We start from the raw sequence: 21,870 nt of genomic DNA on the forward strand, positions 1-21,870 counted from the left end.
ACTGTTTAATCCGCCATCACAACGACAAAATCACTCAGGATATGCATGTCGCGCTAACCCTATGGCTGCCATGCTGTTACCATGGGCCACCACTCGTTTCTTACTTTCAAGTTTTACATCGGACCATTTTTTTTCTTAATTTCTGCCGCCATGGTCCGGTTCTCAGAACCCACAGCATTTACGGCCCTAAAATAATAATAATGATTTTATTTGTAATGCACTTTACATTTAGCTAAATCTCAAGGTGCTACAGGTTAAAAACAAGAAAGGTCGCAAATAGTGACAGTTTTCCACTCCGCCGAGTTTCTTTTGTCACTAATACCTGATGACAGGCCGCCAAACAGGACACATTTTCTCGCCTCCACCTCTGTTGTCAGAACCTCGATCTCACAGTCTGTGAATGTTTTCTTTTTTGCGTGTTTAGCCATTTTACCGTATTTCTTCGAATAAAGGCCGCGGCGTTTATTAAATAACGTTCATTTTTGGGGCGGCGTTTATTCGAGGGCGGCGTTTATTTGAAGAAATACGGTCATTCAGACAAAGAAATGACCTCAGGAGCGCATTTATGGGCCATCTGCATTTTCATTTATGGGAGGAGGCAAGGCGGGGTCAGTGGCTCGTTCATGTGCGGTCAATCTCATGTTGATTGTGATTTATAAAGGAAAGGTGCGCAGGACCTGGTGTACGACCGGTTTTATACATGTGAATATTTCTGTGCGTAGGTACTTTTCGAGTTTTGGCCGTACGCCATCTTCTGGTATGAAAGCTGCACAATCTTTTATACATGAGGCCCCAGGTCACCAGGTTGTCAGCTTCCCACCTATAGTCAGACTCATCCCCACCAGAGATGAGCCCAATGAGCCCAATCCGCAAACTTCAAGAGTTTGACGGACGGATGACTGGAGGTGTAGCTGTTGGTGTACAGGTAGAAGAGGAGAGGGGAAAGAACACAGCCCTGAGGAGATCCGGTGCTGATGGACTGGGAGTCAGAGACTTGTGTTCCCAGCTTGACGCACTGCTTCCTCTCAGACAGGGAGTCTGTGATACACCTGCAGGTGGAGTCGGGCACGTTCAGCTGGGAGAGCTTGTCCTGAAGCAGGGTGGGGATGATGGTGAGAGGGATGAGAGGGTCTGTGATGGATTTGAGGTGTGCCAGCACCAGGCGCTCAAAATACTTCATTACCACAGAGGTCAGGGCTACGGGTCTGTAGTCATTAAGTCCTGTTGGCTTTGACTAAGGCTATAAACAAGGTTGGGGTAGTCAAGAGACAAAGCTTGGAAAAGAATACTTTCAGATTTAGTTAGGAAAGTAGACAGAAATATGACAGAAACAAAGAGCTTCTCTGACAGCAGATGTCCATCAGTGTCAAACACACTTTGCCGTGTGCAAGCGTTTAGGCCACAGCGTGGATATTCCGGATGTCCCCCCTCTGGGAGTTTCATTTCCTCCTTCAGAATTTTGCAGTCAGCAGAATCATAAAGGTCCTGGGTACCTCGAAGAAACTATGAGCATCTACTAACAAATCATAGGCTCCTGACCATTCCTGATGTTGCTCTCTTTAACGACAATAATAAATGAAACAACAATAGGTTTCCTCCTGATGGAGGAAGAAGAAATGTTTATAAACTGTAGTGCCAAATGCTGAAGTTGAAATAGCCTTGCAAGAAATCATCCATTAAGATACAAAAGACCTTGAGGAAAGCAATCATTCTTTCCACTGCTGCAGTATGAGACATGATGTCCCATCAATGGTAGGAACATACATAATGATGCTATGCATTTAAATCACGTTACAGAAGTATCATATATCTATTTACAGAAACTACTTTTTAATTTCCATTTTAGTTGATAGGGGTCCAAGTGCTTATTCCAGATCAAACGAGAAGGCGTCAACCTCAATTTGAATGTCTCACTGGAATGCTGAAATGGAAAATCTTTAATAGCCTACTGCCCCAGAGATAACAATGGACAGTAACTATGTTTGAACTAAATTGTTGCATAGTGCTATTTAGATCCTCCTACTGATTTAATCCTTTTGCCAATTTTGAGTTCATGTTTTATCAATTCCATCATGGGAAAGAAAGGCTCTGTCAATGATCGATGACAGCCAACATCACTCACTTCTAGCATAATTTTCGTATCAAGCTATATATGTACATAGAAAACCAGAACCACTGGATTGGACCTGCTTCTGTGCACATTTGAAATCACTGTTTATAGATGATGCACTTGATCTTATAATTTATTACATGAAAAGATCTATTAAGTCAATGGCTATTTCGATGGAAACTAATAGAGTTTGGATTGTAAAGATTGGTAGCTATCCATGCACACACAAACTAAGTCATTGGGTTAAATGATAGTCTAACAGTATGAAGCAATGTGCCCACCATGCATAAGTGGATGTGGCCATTGACCCCTTATCACTAGAATAACAGCATGAGAAAGGACCTGCCTAAGCCACAATAGGAGTCATTTTTCAAAGCAGACCAGCAATATAAACTACGTCGAGCCCAGATCAAACGCGTGGGCAAAGAACAGATTTGGTTCTCAAGCTGAGTGGCTCCAACAGCCAAAGAGACTAAAATAGCAGGATCCCCTACTGCTGATTCAACACTGTACTGTTCTGTACAAGACTTCAAAGTACATCCATGGCATTATGAGCCACCAAGAAAGATATGTTATGAACAGGCCTCCAAACAAATATTCGGAAACTACGCCTGAAGACAGTACATCAAAATATGTTTTTCTTTTCTTTGTTTGAATGTGTCGGGCATATGATAATGCACACAGAGGGTGTAATGGCAATAATGAGTATACATACTGTAGATAATCATTATCAGTTAATAGCAATTAAAATAGGACTTTTATACTGCAATAAGATAGATCAATAATTTATTTTACAGCACTTGTATTTCCAATCGGAAAAAATATGTTTCATTCTTGTTTTACTTATTTGCAACATAGTCCTAGAGTAATGAGGACATTGTGTATTTTTCAACTTTGTTAGATAAAGATGTTCTTGCATGAGTTTATCCTGCATGCCGTTTGAAGCCGACAGTATGTGACAGAATATTAAATCATCACGTTGACACTGTCTGTGATTGAAGGTGAAGATCAGACGACACAAAGGTCCATTTGACTGCAGTCATTCACACAAGTTGTGCGCTCTCACTCACTCTCACTCTAACTTCTCAGTAAACAACTCTGTGGTTTTAATCTACTTGGCACACAACATCTCCAGTGTCTCTTCCACACACGGACAAACAGACAGATAAACAGACAAGCAGGCAGAGAGACACAGTTTTTCCACCAATCACATCTTGCTTTAAGGTGCTTGTGACTTGACTTGGAGGCATGCCACGGTGCTAGCTCACGGTGGTTGGACTGGAAGGCAACACCTGGAGTGTGTATGGATCAAAGGCATCTGGTGCCTGCTCTGTTCTGTGTATGTAGTGGTCTGTTGGTGCTGAGGTCCTAATTAGCCCTGCTGGAAGGGACTGAGAGGGAACAAGCCTCCCTCATCTTTTAATCATACTTAGATGAAGGTAGTAAACCTGTGTGTTTGTTTGTATGTGAATATGTGTGTGTGCGTTTGTTTGTGTGTGCGCACATGCATTCATGTGTGAGCATATTGTGCATTTTGCCGGAAAGAGAAGTGTATATAGAGAAATCAATGTTGTGAATTTAATAATCCAATATTTATTCCCCTGAAACATTGTACAAGCATGTACAGTACATGGAACTATGAACAGTCATTCCAGGAGGACTCTTCATTATGCGCCTCCAGAGTGAATTAAATATGAATAGAATAGATATAGAAAGATTTCATGATGCAAACTGTATGTGTGATTGTGTATTGGAACAGAGTGGTGTGTGTGTGTGCTTGCTTGCATGCAGGTGTGTGTCTGGGATATCAGAAATGTACCCATCTGATTCTCAAAGCACACTCTGAGTGAACTAAACCCTATTTCCCCTGCTATACTAGTGACATTCTTGGATTTTGATCTTTGCAATAATGTTTTAACAAAGAATATTCAACCGCCTAAATGTATATATATTTCAACCAAACCGTTTGCTGAACATTAAGCTTAAATTAATATTCTAATTATTGTGTATGCTTGAAGTGGTGGTATGGTTTGGATACAACTTTATAGTTAGGTTTTGGTTGATGATTAATCTTACATCTTTCAAATCCCCCCTGACAGTAGGTGTTCACTAGTTGGAACACTGTAATTTCTTGTAGTCCTCCACTACTGACTGAGAGCTCCTGAGGTCAGCAATAAATATGTAGTGTTGGGTCACTCTGAGAAGATTATCATGGTCTCAAGGAGCCTCCATTCCTGCAAGTCGGGCTAATTTTAGATTACTCACAGCTCAACCTGTTTTCAGTAACAAGACTTCTCAACCTCACTTCCGTCACTGAAAATCTCAGAATCCCTCCGCAAAGCCAGTCAGTCTATAAATCAGATTGTGTTAGCTGTGTTAGGAAGATATTGTGTTGTATAATATATTTGTAAACAGCTGCAGCATTTGAAGGTAGTTAAAGACAGTTGTCGGAAACCAATGCCCCAGGCCAGCTGTTGCCATAGCAACAGGACAGATGTATAGCCCTCCACTGTCGTCGCTGTGATCTTCGGCTGCCAACACCGATCCACCGCAGAACGGTAAAAATAGAACACAGGACATTTATATTTTATAGTGAAAAGACATAGATTAGGCTTCAGCCGTGTAGAGGAGTCCCCTTTGTGTTCTGCTTATGTTCTTTGAAGATCATCAGATTTTTATAACACATGAGACAACTTTTGTTGTGTCAGCTCCTTGAAGATATGATTACGCACACTCCTTTGAGCCCTAACTCAGAGTAGGCCAACAGCTTACTATTTCCCACTGGCTCTGACAAAGTTTGACAGAAGTCTCTCTTCACCATGGAAACCAGGGTTGAAGAACAGCTGAAAGAGCTGGTAGCTAGGTGGAGAGTGACTGCAGAGGGATTGCGGGGAGAGTTGCGCTAAATTGATCCAGGCAGTGCCTGTTTTTCGCCCCTGGGTTTTGTTCTACAGCTACTCTACTCAGAGGCATACATAACAGATCTATCTTTTGTGCTCTACATTGCATGAGTCTGCGTGTCGTAAATATTCAGGTTCCTGTCTTGTCAGAGCAGAAAACAAGGCAGGCGGAATATCGGTGATCTCGAAAACGGGTGTGATTGTTATAGCTGTCTCAGGAGATGGAGCATTACAGTAGGGTACTGCATTTGTTTTAGAAACCTTGTTTTAATAATCTTAATCACACCTGTGTTGTGTATAATGTACTTCTACATGCATCTTGAATTATGAAGTACAGTAGGACAAATATATTTTGAAACATAATATAACGATTGCCACCCTTATGAATGAAATATAAACAAAGATTTTGATGAAAATGATTTTTCTGGTCAAATCTAAATAGGTTTTTTTAGGAATGGTTTCTGAGTTTTATCCAATAGTCAGGCAACGTGACCTGTCTGTGTTAAGCCAACTGTCAAATCACTGGGTAAAAATGATCTCTGCTCTGGTGATCCAATCCCTATTTTATGGAATTCCAGTCTAACAATCAGATTATGGAAATATTAGCCCTATGATCGCAAACCAGAGAACACATTCATACAAATTGAATTGCTGAAGGAGGACTTCAAGTCCTCCCCGAGCAGCTGTTTCGATCAGGTTCAGTGTTCTTGCTGTGCCATGCCCTCTTTACCCTGGCTGGGGTGACAGTAGTGCCATCCATGCAGACAGAGAATGGAGATATAAGCTACTGAGTTAATGGAATCCATTTTTAACATGGCTCTTAGGACAATTGGTGCTACATGATGTTCCAAGGCAAATGTTCATTCATTTCATTCATTGTTGTGCGTCATTGTTCTTGCTCAATGTAATACTGTAAATACTGGGTTGTGGCCACTAACACTTTCTGACAAACACAAATGTTTTGGATTGAGTTAGGTACAAATTTGTTTACATGTTGTTACAGTAATGGTGTTTAAGTTCTGAAACCAATGGAAATTCTGTCTGTAGGAAGTCTTGCTCATAGTAACAAGATTCATTCAGTAACTGGGATGCTTAAGGTAAGGAAAAAGGGCTAAAAGTATATTTCTTACAATTCTGAGGAATAGGCCATGGACACACAATCCACACATCATGGAGCACAGAAAGAAAAATGGAATGTCACTCACATCCAATCATCATCATAGCCACAGCAAAGATTTTCTCTCCGTCCGTGGTGGGGGCGATGTTGCCGAAGCCAATGCTAGTTAAGCTGGTCATGGTGAAGTAGAGGGAGGTGATGTAAACAGACTCTTTGTTAGGCCCCCCCTCCCACTTTCCAGAGCCGCTGGCGTTGAAGCGGTATGGTGTCCCAACAGTCTCTCCCAGCATGTAGAGCCAACTGTCAGTACGAACCACGTTGGTGTCCTCGTCAATGACTTCATAATCCCCAATGCTGTACCTGTACCAATGAGACAACGATCATGCTTATTTTGTGTTTGTTGGGTCTTTCACTTAAAGGTAAAGATCGATTGATGATATTAGCCCAATAATTACTTGTTTTATTATTTCAAATGGTATTATTGTTATTATCAGTATGGCGAGGTTATTTAATGTCATTTCTAGGACGACTGAACAGATTAATCTGTGTGTAGGGCATTTATTGATCAGGTAAAACCTTACCAAATGCAGGCCAGCCAGTGGGCAGCCAGGCCAAAAACACACACCAGAAGAACCAGAACAGCTGCCCCATACTCGATGTAGTGGTCTAGTTTACGGGCAACCCGACCCAATCGAAGCAGTCTTACCACTTTGAGAGAGCTGAACAGACTGCTGATCCCCTGTTGAAGAGAGAGAGAGGGGGAGGGAGAAACAGAGGAAAGGGTGGGTACAGTGAGGGTAAGAGGCATTTGTAATAAAAGCAATAATTGGTGGGAGCACAAGGAGAAAGAAATAGAAAGGGCAGAGAGAATGTGGGTGACAGAGGGGATATAAAGATAAGGAAAGGAAAAGAAAGGAGCATGGGAAGGATTAAAGAATGGATTTTTGGAGATCTCTGAAAGAAGAAAAATGGATGTTGACATGGTATGTCTGCTTGTTCCAGTTGAGTTGCGTTTGTTGAGCTCAGCCATTATTTTGTTTTAAAAAAATGTGGAGAAGGTGCAGTATGTGTTATTCTTATTTCACTCATCTTTACATGATTAGAGTATGCTGACAGTTCCATTAAAACCCTTTAAATACAATGTATTTTATTATATTATAAAACATACTCTATTACAAAAATGCCTTGGACATTAAGCATTTGTACACAAGCAAAACATCACACACAAATTTGACCTTATACTTTATGAATATATTTAGCTGACTAAGTATTAGAGAGACAGAGATAACAGGAAAAGCTAGAAAGAAAGAGAGATCCCTCCAGCGCTTGATAAAAGCACATTATATTGTAATGCAATGTTTATCGTTATCAAAGACCCAAACCGACTCAAAGTGAGTTTTAGAATGAAAGGCCTACTTGAGTGACAGCCCGGTGGTTCCAGTTCTTCCACGTTCCATACATTAACACAGGCAGAGGAGGAAGGGGCCATGCAAACACAACAGGGGGATGAGGAAGAAAAGAAAGAAGTGAGCATGGTCAAAAAGAAGAGAGGAGACATTTGATCCAAAAAATAACAGATGATTTCACACATGTCCATTGCTGCAAATAATATTCATGTTAAAGAAAAAGCTACCCAAAAACTAAAAGAATCACAGGCTAGACGTCATCATCCCCTCACATGTGGGTCCTGTGTGGTGGAGTAGTATGTTTAGTAGGCCTACATTCATTCATAATCTTTTCTTCATGCCTTCAATGACTGACTGCCTGCATTAATACAACTTGTATGGTTTGTCTTTTCATTTTCTTTTTTTATCCAATTAAGAGGGTCAGATGGCTGAGCGGTTAGGGAGTCGGGCTATTAATCAGAAGGTTGTTGGTTCGATTCCCGGCTGTGCCAAATGACGTTGTGTCCTTGGGCAAGGCACTTCACCCTACTTGCCTCGGGGAGAATGTCCCTGTACTTACTGTAAGTCGCTCTGGATAAGAGCGTCTGCTAAATGTAAATGTAAGAGCATTCCGCCCCACTAGACCCGACTGCCAGAGGAAAATATCAAAATCCCAACAAAAGACAGGTCTAAATGCATGATAATGGAGCAGAAATGAATGAAGTAACACACTACTGCCAATATCAGACAGAGGTGAACACTGAACAACACCGCTTACTATGAATGTCCTAGTGTCCTACTGTCAGCAGCAAGACTGCTGAAACGTTGAAAGACTAGAATGGGACAGAATGCTGCACTTGCAAGAACAGAGCTGCCCACTGCTGAATAACTAGCCCTTTAAGCATTTTACACTGATGTCTGTGAATACATGGCCTTCAGGAGTTAATGACTCAGTCTGTGATGGGTCTGAGTAGCACGTCAAGCCATTTAATGCTTTCATAGCACTTACACACACATACACACCTACACACACAAACACACACACATGCACACTGTAGACAAACCAGTGACTGGTTCCTACCAGGGCAGGGAAAAACTTAATATCAACTGACAAGAGCAAAAATATGTGCGTATGTGTGTGTTTGTTTGTGGGTGTCTCTGCATGTGTGCGCATTTGTGTACTAATATTAAAGAGACCAGAGTAATTCATTGGATTGACAATAAATCCAATTTACAATCTGTTAATTAAAATATGACCTTTCCCCGACACAATAAACTATGAATTGGCTGATTAGTGTTGTATGTGGGGTTGTATTTGCACATGTTAAAGATGTATTGCCTGACATACTCTATGGTAAATAAACCTCTGTGGCATAATATTAGCCACAGAGTATTTTTTATAAATGAATACTCTGTCTAATATACTTTTTCAAAACTTGTAACCATTAAGATACTAGCCTCAGTAGCCTGGCTGGCATTGCCAGACCAATTTTCAGAATAGTAAGTCTGGAACCTTTCAGTTCATATTCTACATCCAAGGGCTGTTACCAATGGGCGCAGACCAAAATGCCTCTGGACACAATTGAATATAATTGGATAAATACAACCAATCAGAGCAAAGAATCGTAACCTTGGTTTTTCATGAAAATGCCTCAACGGCTCTCCTCTGTCATCATATTAAACCTGGCCTATGATAAACGGTTGTGATTAGCCCGGTATTTCAGGCCGGGTGGAAATCAGTTTGAATAGGAGGTTGTTGGTCAGACCGATCTGCCAGAGCAAATAAACCATAAACTCAAAGATTGGTCTGGTTCCCTGGCTAAACCTGTACAGCAACTGAGATTAATAAGGAGACATAGCATTCTTATGATTCAAACCACACAAAATAACTACACCCGAAGTATATAATTCCTGTTTTACATGCTACAGTTACTTCACAAAAACTTTACAATAGTTATGTGAAAATGGAAACTGCTCATTTGGCTGTTATTTGGCTGAATGCTACTGCTAACAAAAGCTGTGTTTAAGGCACGCCTGGCCAATGATGCTTCTGCAGCTACAACCCTCTCCACAGAGAGCTTCCATAACAGGAATCATAAGTCCCCCGACGTCCAATTATAACACACATCAAACTGCCCTGACAAAACATTATTTCATAAAGAGTAAGTAGCAGAAGCTAATCCGCCCTCCCCCCCAAAAAACCCCAAAGAGCCACCAATGCTTTTCACTACACTTCAGTGAGACTTGAGTCTCAGAACACCCAACACTCAAACCCAAGATGAAAGCAGACATATTATAAAGAAACAGAGCTATATACTGGAAAAAAATTGACACCAAAGTTATATTCTCTAAGCTTAAATCGCCATAAGCCAGTCTATTGGCTCCATAGTCTAAGCCTGAGAGTAGAATAAGGGAGGAAATAATGCACTATTCAATGCTTTTGAAATTTTTTATGAAAAAAAAAACCTCCTCTCTCGCTTATCTCCTTGTAAGCAGGTTATGGTCGTAAATGCAAATCACAACAAGGAGTTTTTGTTGTTTGTTGTCAAAACAGCATGAAGGCTGAGTCTCTGACTGAAACAGCTCCATAGTTTAGTGAGGATGCATGTGAAATACAGAAGACAGAAGGCAGGTTGATGGGCTTGCCAGAAGGAACAGTGACAATATAATGTAAGAGATATGGAGTAATAGAAAAAGAAGCAAAACAAGGATACCCTTTTGCTTAAAGCACTGACCTCATCTACGTTCTCGAAGGCATTGATGACATCGTAGGGTAGGCAAGACAGCAGGTCGATGACAAACCACGTCTTTAGGTAGTTCATTCGGATCAGTTTTGGATCCGAGATGACCTCACCTGCTGGCCCCACGAATGTGGTGTGAAAGTTGAGCACAATGTCGACTAGGAAGATGACATCCACAATGCTGTCTACCACCAACCACGTGACGTTGTTCTGCTTGGTCTTGAAGGAGACATTGTACGGCACCATGATGGCGGTGTAGAAGGTGAGGATGAGGATGACCCAGTCCCAGGTGGTTTTAAAGAGGCAGTAGTGTAGAATAATGTGGGGAGGAGTCTTGGGGGTCTCTTGTTTGTACTGGGGCAAGATGTCAGAGCCAAGCTGCAGCACCTGCCAAATGTTAAGGAGATGGAATATCTTCAGTATGGCTGACAGCCTCTGAATGAAGGAACAGTATGACACCTGAATGCAGGAAAACAAGAAAGACCACAAGGAAAGAAAATACAAATGTGACAGGAATGATCCTACCTCGGCCAAGCGGGAGTGTTTGTGGACATTCTCTCCCTTGTGAACAGTGGGCTGCAGCTGCTGTAGTACCCCCCTACTGCTGGTCAGAGCGCGCGTCAGACGGGCAAACTTTCCCCAACCTGAGAACACAATTTGAAGCTCAATTACACAAAATGGTTCATGGGGAAAGGAGACATAACTGACATGTAGACTAACAGTAGAGGATTTATGCAAAAATGACTGTACAAATAGACCAGTTCAACAGTGAATGAGGGTCAGCGAGTGACTGGAGGATAATCACACTGCTTTCTTATAAAACTTACCTTTGGAAGAGTCATCCTCTATAGGCTGTTTAAAGGCTGTGATGTCACTAAATGTGCACAGAAACAAAACCACCTTTTCCTGTTCATTGCGAATGGGGGCTATTTTCACAAAAAACCATACCGGTGTCCCTGAAACAGAAGAAAACACTGAGGAATTCATCTTTACTCAACCCATCGTCGATATTTATACTTGCCAGTACATTTTACTATGAAGTATTTCCCTTTAAGAGCACAGGCACAAGTTTTGTACATCAATGTAGCATAGCTCAGCGTTTTGCTCTATTTTTCAATGTTCATCAATTTAATCAAATCAAAGAGAGTTAATTTGTTCCTACCTTACAATCTAGGTCTCTGTTCATCAGATAGAATGTTAGTTTTTTTGTTTATTATATGATAAGCAATCAAGAATAATTCAAAGGTGCACAGGAATACATAGAACATTTTTTAACAACATTAATCTTGGCACTACTTTCTAGCCAATACCCCCCCCCCCCCCACTTCACCTTAATACATCAACACTATTTTCATCTAATGATTTTTGTTTTCTGTGTCTTAGTCTTAGTAGTTTTACAGGGCTACAGATGCTTCCAGAAGTCTCTGAACAGTGACGTTTATTAGGGATGGCTGAACACATTTGCATGATAAGGGTTTGCCAAAACCTAGTCTTTGCACATGGCACTTACGGTTTTTCTTATACATGAGTATCTCAAATGAATTCATCTCGTAATTCTCAAACGTTAGTCGCACTTTTTCACTTGTGTCTTTATCCGTGAGCTCCCCGTACATGAAGCTGGAAAACATGAAGCAAAAACCTTTCGAATATTGTATGTTATTATCTACATAAAACAAGCAGAGACGTGTTAATGAGGAGAAACACTGGTAACCAAAACAAGACAAAGTGTCAAAGTGTAAGGCAAGACCCTCAAATTACAAGATACCCCTGCTCAGAATAGAAGTCAAAATCTCATTACTTTAGTTTGCCAATCCATTTTGCAACCACCACCATCATCATAATCAAATTTAAAATGCATTTAGAATCGACTTCATAACAACCCTCTCTCTCCTAAAATGTGTCAACAAATATCCACTGCCAACCTACTCTTGCTATGATTATGGATTTTCCCTGTAGGACCCACAAGCTGTCAAGCAGTAAGATTGTTGTCAGGGAGTCTGGAATGATACTTCAGGGATTATGTCCAGGGACTCTTCAATCTCTGTTGGGATGTTTTGAATACCACAATGCCAATTGCGCTGACAGATATGTAGCAAAAAAAATTGTTCAACAACAAATGTTTCAAATACATTTCCACACTAAGAATTTGTTTTCGAAAACTTGTGAAATGGTAAATACACCCCATCTTTACACTTCTTTACCCACTTTGCCTTACTATCCCCATCCTTAGGAGCTGTTGGTTCTGGGTAAGTCTAAAAATAAATGTGGAGTTTTCTGGGAACTGTGAAAGATAGCATAATACTAATGAGGCAGTATTTTCAGAGCTTCAAAGTCACAACGTCTACCAAAGGCAGCTGATCTAATGTCACCAGACAGGAACATGTTTCAGCACACTAAGCGTGGGTAGGGCAGGCCCCTGTGATGTACTTAAATCCTTTGTCTAAAAAAAGATTATTATTACACTCCTTCACTTGAAGAGGGTATCATTTATAGGCATCAAACTCATATCTTTACAGCATCAGAGTTAAGGAGGCAACCTCACAAGCTTTTGGCTATCGGGTTATTGGTACCAATCCCTACATGTCTTCAAGAACAATGAGAAGCTATAAGTGACTTAAAACAATAATAACTTAATGGTGGCCTACCTGCAGGTGCTGCTTTTCTGCATGACCTCTGCTCTGTGATAACCAGACAGCTTGCAGAAGCCATCGTTGCTGTATACGATGGGCCAGTCCACAATCTGAGCGTTTCCCAGCACAAAGTTGGTATCTGTTTAAGATGTGGAAGAAAATGACAAAGCAAATAATCCTGAAATTAAAAGCTATCTCTCTCAACTATTGCTTTGTACAATTTTCATGATACATGAAAATAGAGGTGAGGGGAAGCAAGGTTGGAGTCAAATTCATTAAAATGTTAAATCAATTAATGAACTGATACAATTCACAAATCGGGGGGAAAATACATGTGGGTCATGAAAATCAATGATTCAAAATCACAAATTGAAGGTCAATGATTTTCGGACTTGCTTGAACCAAAAAAGTGTTGACGCTAACCCTAGGGCTACAACACAGTCAGTACGCAATGGAAGCAACCACAATGTCACACGAGTGGTGAAGCAGCAGAGTTGTTCACATACAAGTACTTATCTCAGTCTTAGACTATCCTTACCCTCAGTGCTGAATAAGTACTGCATGTAGGGAGGGTGAGTAAAGCGAGTTACTCTTGAAGGGGTAGCTGACCTCCTGCACTATTAACTCAAGGAACTTATTCGCCTTTTGAATAAGATGTGATTTCTTTCAGATATGCAAAGACATCTGTCACAGAGTCATCAATAACACACTTATAATATGCAAGTGCACAACTAAAATTTTATATATAAAGAGGAACGTTTCTCAGTTACTTACTCATGGAATTCTACCGCACATTGTATCATTTGTGGGGTATTGTGTCATAGTTGGAAAGATGGCTTGTAAAGATGACTTAGTGAAATGCATGCATATTTGACTGATATGTGTTTTCCTATACAGACGGTAAGCCTACAAAGGATCCTCTTGGAAAATACATGAAATATCTAAGACACATCCCAGTCATATCAAATAAACTTGTGAAAATGTCAAAATAGTTTAATCAGTTAGCAGCCAACTCCTTGATTTTAACAACAAAAGGTATGCTATTTTCATGTAGCTAAAACAGTCAATACCATGAGTAATTATTTTGTAATAGTTAAGACTATTCCTTTTTTAACTCAAACAACAACTATACATTTATAACTTGGACAACAAGTTCAAGCACTGAGGGGAATGTTAATACATGTCCCCTTAAACTTATAATTAGACATATAAGGGACAGTGTAAGGGACGCTGTATTAGCTATTGCTAAAATTGACAAACACTATAGTAAACATGGCTTAACCCTTGTGCTGCCTTCGGGTCACATGACCCAAAGGTTCATAACGAACCATCGTTGTGTTTACCCAATTTTACCCAATACAAAAACAAATAAAAATAATTTTCTTTTAACCTTTGCAATGTGGGGGGTCTGAGAAAGACCAACGGTTAAAAGATAATGCTTCACTTTGTTTTTGTATGCGGTAAAGTTGTCGCAATATGACGGTGGGTCACAATGACTGATGGGTCTGAATGACCCGAAGATAACACAAGGGTTAAGAAAATTGCTTCATTAGATCTAACTCCCTGTCTCCAGTGATGGCTGTCTGGATAACTGATGGGCAATTAGACTGCACCTTGACACAACCATGTGACCACAGGAAACACAGTTACTCTGTCATCAGCTTACATGTACATGAGCTAGCTATAGACAGCTGTGCAGACGGAGAGAGAAAGTAAAAGGGGTGATGATGGAGAAATAGACAATTGTGTGGGGAGAGATTGGGGGGGAAGAGAGAGTGAGAGAGAGAGACAGAGAGAGAGAGAGCGAGAGAGAGTAGGAAAGAGAAATTGGCTTATCCAGGGGAAACAACAACAAATACAATTATTATGGACACAGCATTCTGAGATAAATGTGTATTGTTTATGGAAAAGGCAATTTCAGAGCACTAAATTGAATCCCTTAGTGCTAATGTGTTGTTCACATAGCAGTGAAAACACAGAGCATAAGGTCCATCCATTGTAGCATTACGAAAAAAAGGGTGCTAGACCTTACACTAAATACACTAGACCTAATGAATGCATAATACACTAGACCTAATGAAGAGAAAATTGGGTTTGTGGTGACAAAACATTATGTCCCAAATAATGAATAGAGATAATACACACATCCCTATACTATTCCTTCAAATGTGTACAGTCACTAGAACTACTGACAGAAACACAATTACAGTATACGGGTTTAAGACGTTCCATGCCAACATTTGTTATTTTACAATTGTTAGTGGTGATGCTGTCCCATTTTACAATGGTAGACAGGGATGATGTTGATAGATGACAGCAGCATCTGACATCAATGTTCAATCAAGTATCTGTATGATTCATCATTTGCTGATGTGTTACAAAATGTGTTTATTTTAGCTGTAAGAATAATGGGTTAGCTAGTGGAAAAGGTCTGCACCCAGACCAGGATGGCATCTTTAGGATCAATTGCTTTGTAAATTAACAGCTATTGGTATAGAACAGTTTAGTATACAAAGAGTCAAGAGGGAAATTAGAGGAAGGAAAAACAAAAGCAGCACTCCAAAGTATGCTTTATACCTGTCTGTCTATGTGATAATGTCCAAACTGAAAAGTTGAAAAGAAAAATGGTTACAGTAGCAGCAACAAGAAGAATGTTAAAGCTTTAAATACATCATATAATTTAGGTAATATCACAACCAACATTTCTATGTGGACTAACACCTTAAACTTACTAACACTAAATGAGTAGCAGGTAGGCCCATTCATTCTGCATGGTGTGTCAATTTGTCTTATACACTTCAAGATTTCAATAGTCTCCGGCTACTATAAAGTTGTGTTGGGACAAGAAAGTGCATTCTTCTCACACATAAGTACATATTTTAGATTCTAACGTGTTTATGCTTTAACATTTACTGTGTTTTTCTAGGACCTAAGATAGGCTATTTGTTTATATTCCTCATTCCTTCTCCCGTTTGAAGTATAAATGTATGGACCTTTAATCGACCTAAATGGTAGCCTATCATCGACATCATCATTTTATGGAAGTGATGCAGGCTGGAAACAGAATAGGACCATTCTACATAATTTGTGTAGATTAATGTGAGATTAACAGTCTATAATAAAATATAAATTTTTATATTCAGCTCCAAATGGAAATAACCTTACGAAAGAATGTCTGATTAAACAAAAAAGTATAAACTGGCCACAGGTTAGACTCAATGGAATAAAAATAAAAAAACACTTCCAAAACGAAATAAGATTTGAAATACTACATTTGAACGTCACGTGTATCCATCGCCACTCCTTGCATATTCTATAGATTTGGTGCCGCACGTTTCATTAACTTGGATGAATGGTGCAGACACCAAACTTTCTGCCATTTTGATAGTCTTATAATTTATGCGATTGTGTGGGATATTCAAACGTAAAATTCCCTTTAAGTTAATAATTCAGAAAAACATTTTGACAATAATTATTTCCATCGTCGTAGGCTATAAGATGCGGGCCAAATATATGAAAGGAAAAGTTCATATGGAACTGATTCATCCTGCAAGGATTCGAAGTAAATTATTGCACAAAATTGTTCTTACCGTTTGATCGTCTGACAATATTTTCTAAAAAAGTATTTTGAGGGGCTACAAGTCCTCTCCGTCCTCCGGCCATTCTGGCTCTTCATTCAGTCGTCCGTGCGTAGGAGCGGTCGGTACAGCTGGTTACTGTGTCTATCCGCAGAGCGATTACTCCAGACAACTGCCTTCATGGTCTCCTCTGCTGTTGACTGAGATTGGTTGCAGAGGGTTCTCCAAGAAGGTCCTCTACCCATCTGAAACAGTACTCCCCCTGTTGAAGCGGGTGCGCCAGCTACTGAAGTGCGCCTATTCGAATCGCACTACGGTAGCGCGCTTTGGGGATTTAGAGATTCCCTTCCACACGCGTTGAGCCCCATCTGCTGGCATAGTTAGGTAGTAAACCATATTTGAGATCATATGTAGGCTTTTCTAATTCATGCAGTCAAGCCTTCGACTCTCACACATTTGATTTTTACTTTGTTTTGCATCCATCCAGGGCCGTTGGACATTACTTCGATAACCCTTTAGGTTGTCATAGCCGACATTACGCTGAGGCAGGAAAATGTCACCCCACATCAGCTTCATGTACATTATGTGTTGAGTAAAGTATACTTATTTAAGCAGTAGCTTGTCTTAATGGAAGTGTTTCACTTTTAGAGACTGGTGAACATAAATACAAGTTGAAAGCTTCACACTGGTATGGCTTATAAAGATGGGGTTAGTCCCCAAGATGACCAGTGGAACATATAAAGACAAGGGTTATTTGCCACAGGTTTTGATACTACCCACTTATAATTCATGTGTCATAATCTACCATAATTTGTAACAATCATTGCCCGATGGTGTGAACATGTTGAGGGGGCACTGTGCACATTGTTTATATGAAAAGGTATCAAATAAAGACGTTTTCTTAAGTTGAAATTGCATCAGTAAAGTTTATACACAAAACTTTCACTATCAAGATATCATTTAAAGATCACAAATAATATACAGACATGACCATGAAAGTTTAAATAACACCACAGAAAGTTCCAAAATGACCACACAGTCAATACATCTTCTCACTAACTGGACCAAGTCTTGGTTGTGTTGAGGTGACTGAGGTGGTCTGCTATGTACTTGTGCTCTGGGAACTTGACAAATTTGTTTTCCTTGATTTTGGACCAAGACTGGGCACGGCGTTCCGCAGCATGGCCACATTCCTGCTCGGGTGTCATGTATGGCCGGCTGATCCAGTACTCGTTTTCTGCCTCACGCTCCAAATGCACAATCATGTTGCGCTTCATCTGCCACGTGATGGCCCTGGGACGCCGGTACTTCCCAATCCACTGCTTTCCAGGGATGCCTTTCCTCAGAAGAACCATGGTGAGGAACATGGCGAGGTCTAGCACACAGCCCTGAGAACACAAACAAGGCAGTTTGTAACACTAGATGTTGACAAGACTGGGCCTGTAAACTCTCTCTAAAAGGCCAATGCGACCTTTGTCAATTCACAAGTCAAAAGGAACATTTTACTTTCAGGTCTTGAATGAAATTGTATTGTATTAGGTCAGGGGCCCGCGTAGTTAATCAGTTCACACTGATTAATGTGCAGAACTAAGTAAATGTTTTGATTTTAATTGCAATGAATATGAAAAAAGGTCATTACGACAGTAATAATGCTCTTTTAACCCTCGTGCTGCCTTCGGGTCACATGACCCAAAGGTTCATAACGAACCATCATTGTGTTTACCCAATTTTACCCAATACAAAAACAAATAAAAATACTTTTCTTTTAACCTTCGCAATGTGGGGGGTCTGAGACAGCCCGACGGTTAAAAGAAAATGCTTCACTTTGTTTTTGTATGCGGTAAAGTTGTCGCAATACGACGGTGGGTCACAATGACTGATGGGTCAGAACGACCCGAGGAGAACACAAGGGTTAATAGGCCATATATCCCTTGATATGTACGGATGTATGGTGCATAACAAAATAATAAACTAATCTAGCATAATGAATACATTTAAAATAATAAAATCTCCACAATAATACTGGTAGTCACTCCAGCCCATGTCATTTTCTGTTACAGACACATTAAAGAAAGTAAAAATGATCTGGCCCTCGCAGAAAAAAGTTTGGTGACCCCTGTATTAGGTAATTACATCTAACACAATATATAGACTGCTGGGTGATCATAGGTCCTTAAATTCCTATGCTTTCTAATTCGATTGGCCAACAAGCACACTTGTATGCGTCAGTGTAGGGAGACACAGACGTTTTTGCCAACTAACGTCAACCAACGTTTTTGCTTGAAATCAATTTGAGCTAACTACAGGGATCTCAAGTGTTATCAAGAGTTCGTCGTGAGATTACCATACCTGTCAACGATTGGGTACAAAACAACGTGTGTGTGTGTGGGGGGGGGGGGGTTCTGATCTTGGGGGTCTCTCAGAGTGAGAAATGGTTGAGAAGCGTAAGAATTACATGGTGATGGGTGAGAAATGGTAGCCTGACGTTGTCATACTCATAATTCTAGTCAGAATATGAGTCTGATACCGCTCCGTTGGGCTGTGAGTATGGGGCTTGTTTCAACCTAACCCGGAAAAAATGCCATATATTCCGGTGTGTTGTTGGACGAAAATCAGATGATAAACTACAGCTAATCAGCTAGTGACAGTAATGACTGTGCTAACTAGCTGCTGCTTCTACTGATGTACTAATATAACACACTAGATGTTCAATATACAAGAGATACCAGTCATCTTCTATAAACACTAGCTACACAAAATACACTGTAGCCAACTCCATGGCGTCAATGTGTTGCTAGCTACCAGTAGCAAGCTTCTCGCATATGACATTCAGTTTGTAGCTCGCACTACTAGCTAGCTAACTGGGCAGCGTTAAGTAGAGGTCAGCGGACTAAACTTTTGCTGCATGGGTTAAATATATCATCACATTTTCATTGTAATTTGTTAAATGTACTTACCAGGCTACAGTTGGGGAAATAGTAATCAAAAGCTAGCTGTTATCATGTACGTAGCTTCGCTTGTTAAACAGTTCTTGGTTTTGAAAGGAAACGTGACTTTGGTTTCTACTTCCGCTTGTAGCTACGGTACCCCTGAAACGTCACCGCCCGCTTTACGTCCGCCGTAAGATGGTCAAGATAAAAAAAATATTATTCATAATAATAATATTAATAATGAAAAAAGGATAGGTCAACATTAGTTTGCTAACGAACCCCAATTTATAATTTATTATATACATTAAAATACACTCAAATACGTTTGTGCTAACATAAATGTCGACATTTTGAATCTAAATTAAATAGACATATATAAATGTATGTGTAATATAAATAATAAGGTGAGAAACTGAATAATAGGGAATAATTCACAACTGAGATAGACATCTCACATGAATCTACACAACAACTGATAATAGAAGTGTTCCTCTACGCTGATTCTGGGAACCCACTGCCCTGCATGTTTGACAGGTTGAGTTGTGATCAAACATTTCCATCTTAAACACACCTGATTCAAATGAATGGTTCGTTAGCAGGCTCCTGCAGGAGATAACGACCTATTCATTTGAATCAGGTGTGTTGAAGAGGGAAACATCTAGAACATGCAGGACAGTAGCCCCCGAGGACCGGAATTGCCCACCCCTGATCTAGACCATGCAGGGCAGTAGATCCCCGGGACCCTGAGAAACACCAGACTTTCAATCAGCACATCTGCAGTGATTGTGTGAGTGACGTCAGCTGCCAGGTCCAGTACCATGCCTGAAATAGCTTCCCCATAAATACCAGTTGGGCAGCGTAGAGTATTCATAGTAAAAGAAACAGGCAACAGAATGGAGAAGCTGGTTTTCCTCGTCACACTGATGGTCTGCTGCTCAGGAGGGAGCATGTTTGAGAGCGATGTAGGCCATGACCAAGGTACCCAGTGCACCTATTGTAATGTAGTGGAGGGAATTTCTATGCTGTGCTGGAAAATCCTTAAGACTATGTGTTCGTGATGTTTCTGGAGGGATACTGTCACAACAAAAATGGAGTCTGCATTAAACTGTTAGACTTAATTTCTGAACATTATATAATTGAACAATATAATTGCTTCAGGTCAAATGACTTTGCCAAGTTATAAATGTTAAATGGACTTAGCTAATTAATATCAAGACGAGGTAAATGTTTATTAAATTATTGCAAGTTTGCTGTCACGACTCAACCATTTCTGGAATGTCTTCCCTTTGCCAGTAGACTTGTTTGAGAGCATGTTCACCTTCCCTGGGGAGACCAACACCACTCATGTGAGAGTCAACCCTGAGTCAACACAGACCTCCATCAACACAACCACTGTGTGTCTGCGCTTCTTCACTGATTCATGTGGAAGTTCCAGTCTCTTCTCTCTCGCCAGCCCAGAGCAAGCCAACAGCCTTCTTCTGTGGAGAGATGAGCCAAATGTTTACTACGTGTTGGTGAATAATCAAGCGTTGCGCTTCCCTGGTTTGAAAAGCGAGCTGAATCAGTGGAACTCTATTTGTGCCACTTGGGAGACCACTACAGGACTGGCCCAGGTGTGGCTGAACAGCAAGCCTAGCCCCAGGAAGTCGGTCAGCCCTGGGTATCGTATCGATGGGGTTCCCAGTATCGTTCTGGGTCAGGAGCAGGACTCGTATGGTGGCAGTTTTGATGCTGCAGAGTCTTTTGTTGGCTCTCTGACTGATGTCTACATGTGGAACTCTGTTCTTTCTCCAAAGGAGATCCAGTACTACATGACTGGAGTGGTAGTGAGGCCTGGGAATGTGGTAGACTGGAGGCATATTGTGTTTAATAGAACTGATGCTGTAGTTGAAGAGACCAGTGTTTTAGGCTTTGCCCAAGATTGCAGTCATGGAATGTCTTAAGGGTTCCATTGTCACTGAGGATGTTTGATTCCTAGTCTGCATTTGATTCAGTAAACGCAAATTCAGTCTCAAGTGTCGCAATTATTGTATTGTGTTGCACATTCTTGGTGCTGTTCTCTAATGTGGAGTTGTTCAGGAGAGGACCACATTTCAACCCATTCCACCCTCAGATGTACTTCCTGTAACCCTCCTTCTTGCCTTTCCCAGCTCTCTCCTTTTCAGGCCCTGAGGACTCCAACCACATCGACAGGCTCCTGCCTGGTAAACTAGCCCTTCTATTAAACTATGATTCTGTTTTTTGCTGCAATCAAGTTTCTTGTCTTTGCTACCAGCTTAATTCTTCCAATAAAACTTGTGAAAGTATTCAGTTGTTGAACTGGTGATATGTCGAGCACAATGCCCAGAGGGTGCAGCTGGACTGACTGTTAGCCATCAGTTTCCAGAGGCTGCCACTAGGGGCAGGGGTACCTATCCAAGCACCTCAGGGATCTGCTCTTAACCCTGAGGACCCATCTGCTACACCCAGTCTCCTGCCT

At 40.7% G+C, this 21,870-nt stretch overlaps 3 protein-coding genes across 7 annotated transcripts in view; 1 reads left to right on the plus strand and 2 right to left on the minus strand.

Moving 5' to 3' along the window:
* The window catches only part of kcnh1a (potassium voltage-gated channel, subfamily H (eag-related), member 1a), a 38,447-nt gene extending 21,213 nt beyond the window's left edge, over nucleotides 1-17,234 (minus strand). For 2 of the 4 annotated variants that reach the window (XM_062463476.1, XM_062463475.1), the window contains exons 1-9: nucleotides 16,474-17,234; nucleotides 15,461-15,487; nucleotides 12,899-13,022; nucleotides 11,764-11,870; nucleotides 11,081-11,209; nucleotides 10,779-10,897; nucleotides 10,248-10,640; nucleotides 6,709-6,866; nucleotides 6,216-6,487 (exon numbers count right to left, since the gene is read on the minus strand). In XM_062463476.1, the coding sequence (XP_062319460.1) occupies nucleotides 6,216-6,487; nucleotides 6,709-6,866; nucleotides 10,248-10,640; nucleotides 10,779-10,897; nucleotides 11,081-11,209; nucleotides 11,764-11,870; nucleotides 12,899-13,022; nucleotides 15,461-15,487; nucleotides 16,474-16,546 (1,402 nt within the window). In that variant the 5' untranslated portion in view covers nucleotides 16,547-17,234. The remainder of the gene's footprint in view (nucleotides 1-6,215; nucleotides 6,488-6,708; nucleotides 6,867-10,247; nucleotides 10,641-10,778; nucleotides 10,898-11,080; nucleotides 11,210-11,763; nucleotides 11,871-12,898; nucleotides 13,023-15,460; nucleotides 15,488-16,473) is intronic. The other 2 variants (XM_062463479.1, XM_062463477.1) reach the window with 1 other exon arrangement.
* Nucleotides 17,235-17,367: 133 nt separating this feature from the next.
* mrpl57 (mitochondrial ribosomal protein L57) lies at nucleotides 17,368-19,562 on the minus strand. Its single transcript, XM_062463484.1, has 2 exons — nucleotides 19,419-19,562; nucleotides 17,368-17,849 (listed from the first exon to the last, which is right to left on the minus strand). The coding sequence occupies exon 2, from the start codon at nucleotides 17,826-17,828 to the stop codon at nucleotides 17,517-17,519; it is 312 nt and encodes a 103-aa protein (XP_062319468.1). The 5' UTR covers nucleotides 17,829-17,849; nucleotides 19,419-19,562; the 3' UTR covers nucleotides 17,368-17,516.
* A 648-nt stretch (nucleotides 19,563-20,210) lies between these two features.
* On the plus strand, nucleotides 20,211-21,406 carry LOC134022861 (C-reactive protein-like). 2 transcript variants are annotated; one of them, XM_062464595.1, is made up of 2 exons: nucleotides 20,211-20,369; nucleotides 20,688-21,406. In XM_062464595.1, exons 1-2 carry the CDS (start codon nucleotides 20,285-20,287, stop codon nucleotides 21,332-21,334), a joined length of 732 nt encoding a protein of 243 aa, XP_062320579.1. In that variant the 5' UTR covers nucleotides 20,211-20,284; the 3' UTR covers nucleotides 21,335-21,406. The 2 variants fall into 2 exon arrangements, with proteins under 2 accessions (XP_062320579.1, XP_062320578.1); XM_062464594.1 differs by having other exon boundaries at nucleotides 20,269-20,369; nucleotides 20,685-21,406.
* Nucleotides 21,407-21,870: the final 464 nt, after the last annotated feature.

Source organism: Osmerus eperlanus, chromosome 6, assembly GCF_963692335.1.
Source record: "Osmerus eperlanus chromosome 6, fOsmEpe2.1, whole genome shotgun sequence".
Lineage (NCBI taxonomy): Eukaryota > Metazoa > Chordata > Actinopteri > Osmeriformes > Osmeridae > Osmerus > Osmerus eperlanus.

Bases quoted from the DNA above. Each gene is read 5' to 3' on its own strand.
- mrpl57 (XM_062463484.1), bottom strand. From the start codon at position 17,828: ATGTTCCTCACCATGGTTCTTCTGAGGAAAGGCATCCCTGGAAAGCAG.
- LOC134022861 (XM_062464594.1), top strand. From the start codon at position 20,285: ATGGAGAAGCTGGTTTTCCTCGTCACACTGATGGTCTGCTGCTCAGGA. The intron at 20,370-20,684 runs GTACCCAGTGCA...TCCCTTTGCCAG, and splicing joins CGATGTAGGCCATGACCAAG to TAGACTTGTTTGAGAGCATG.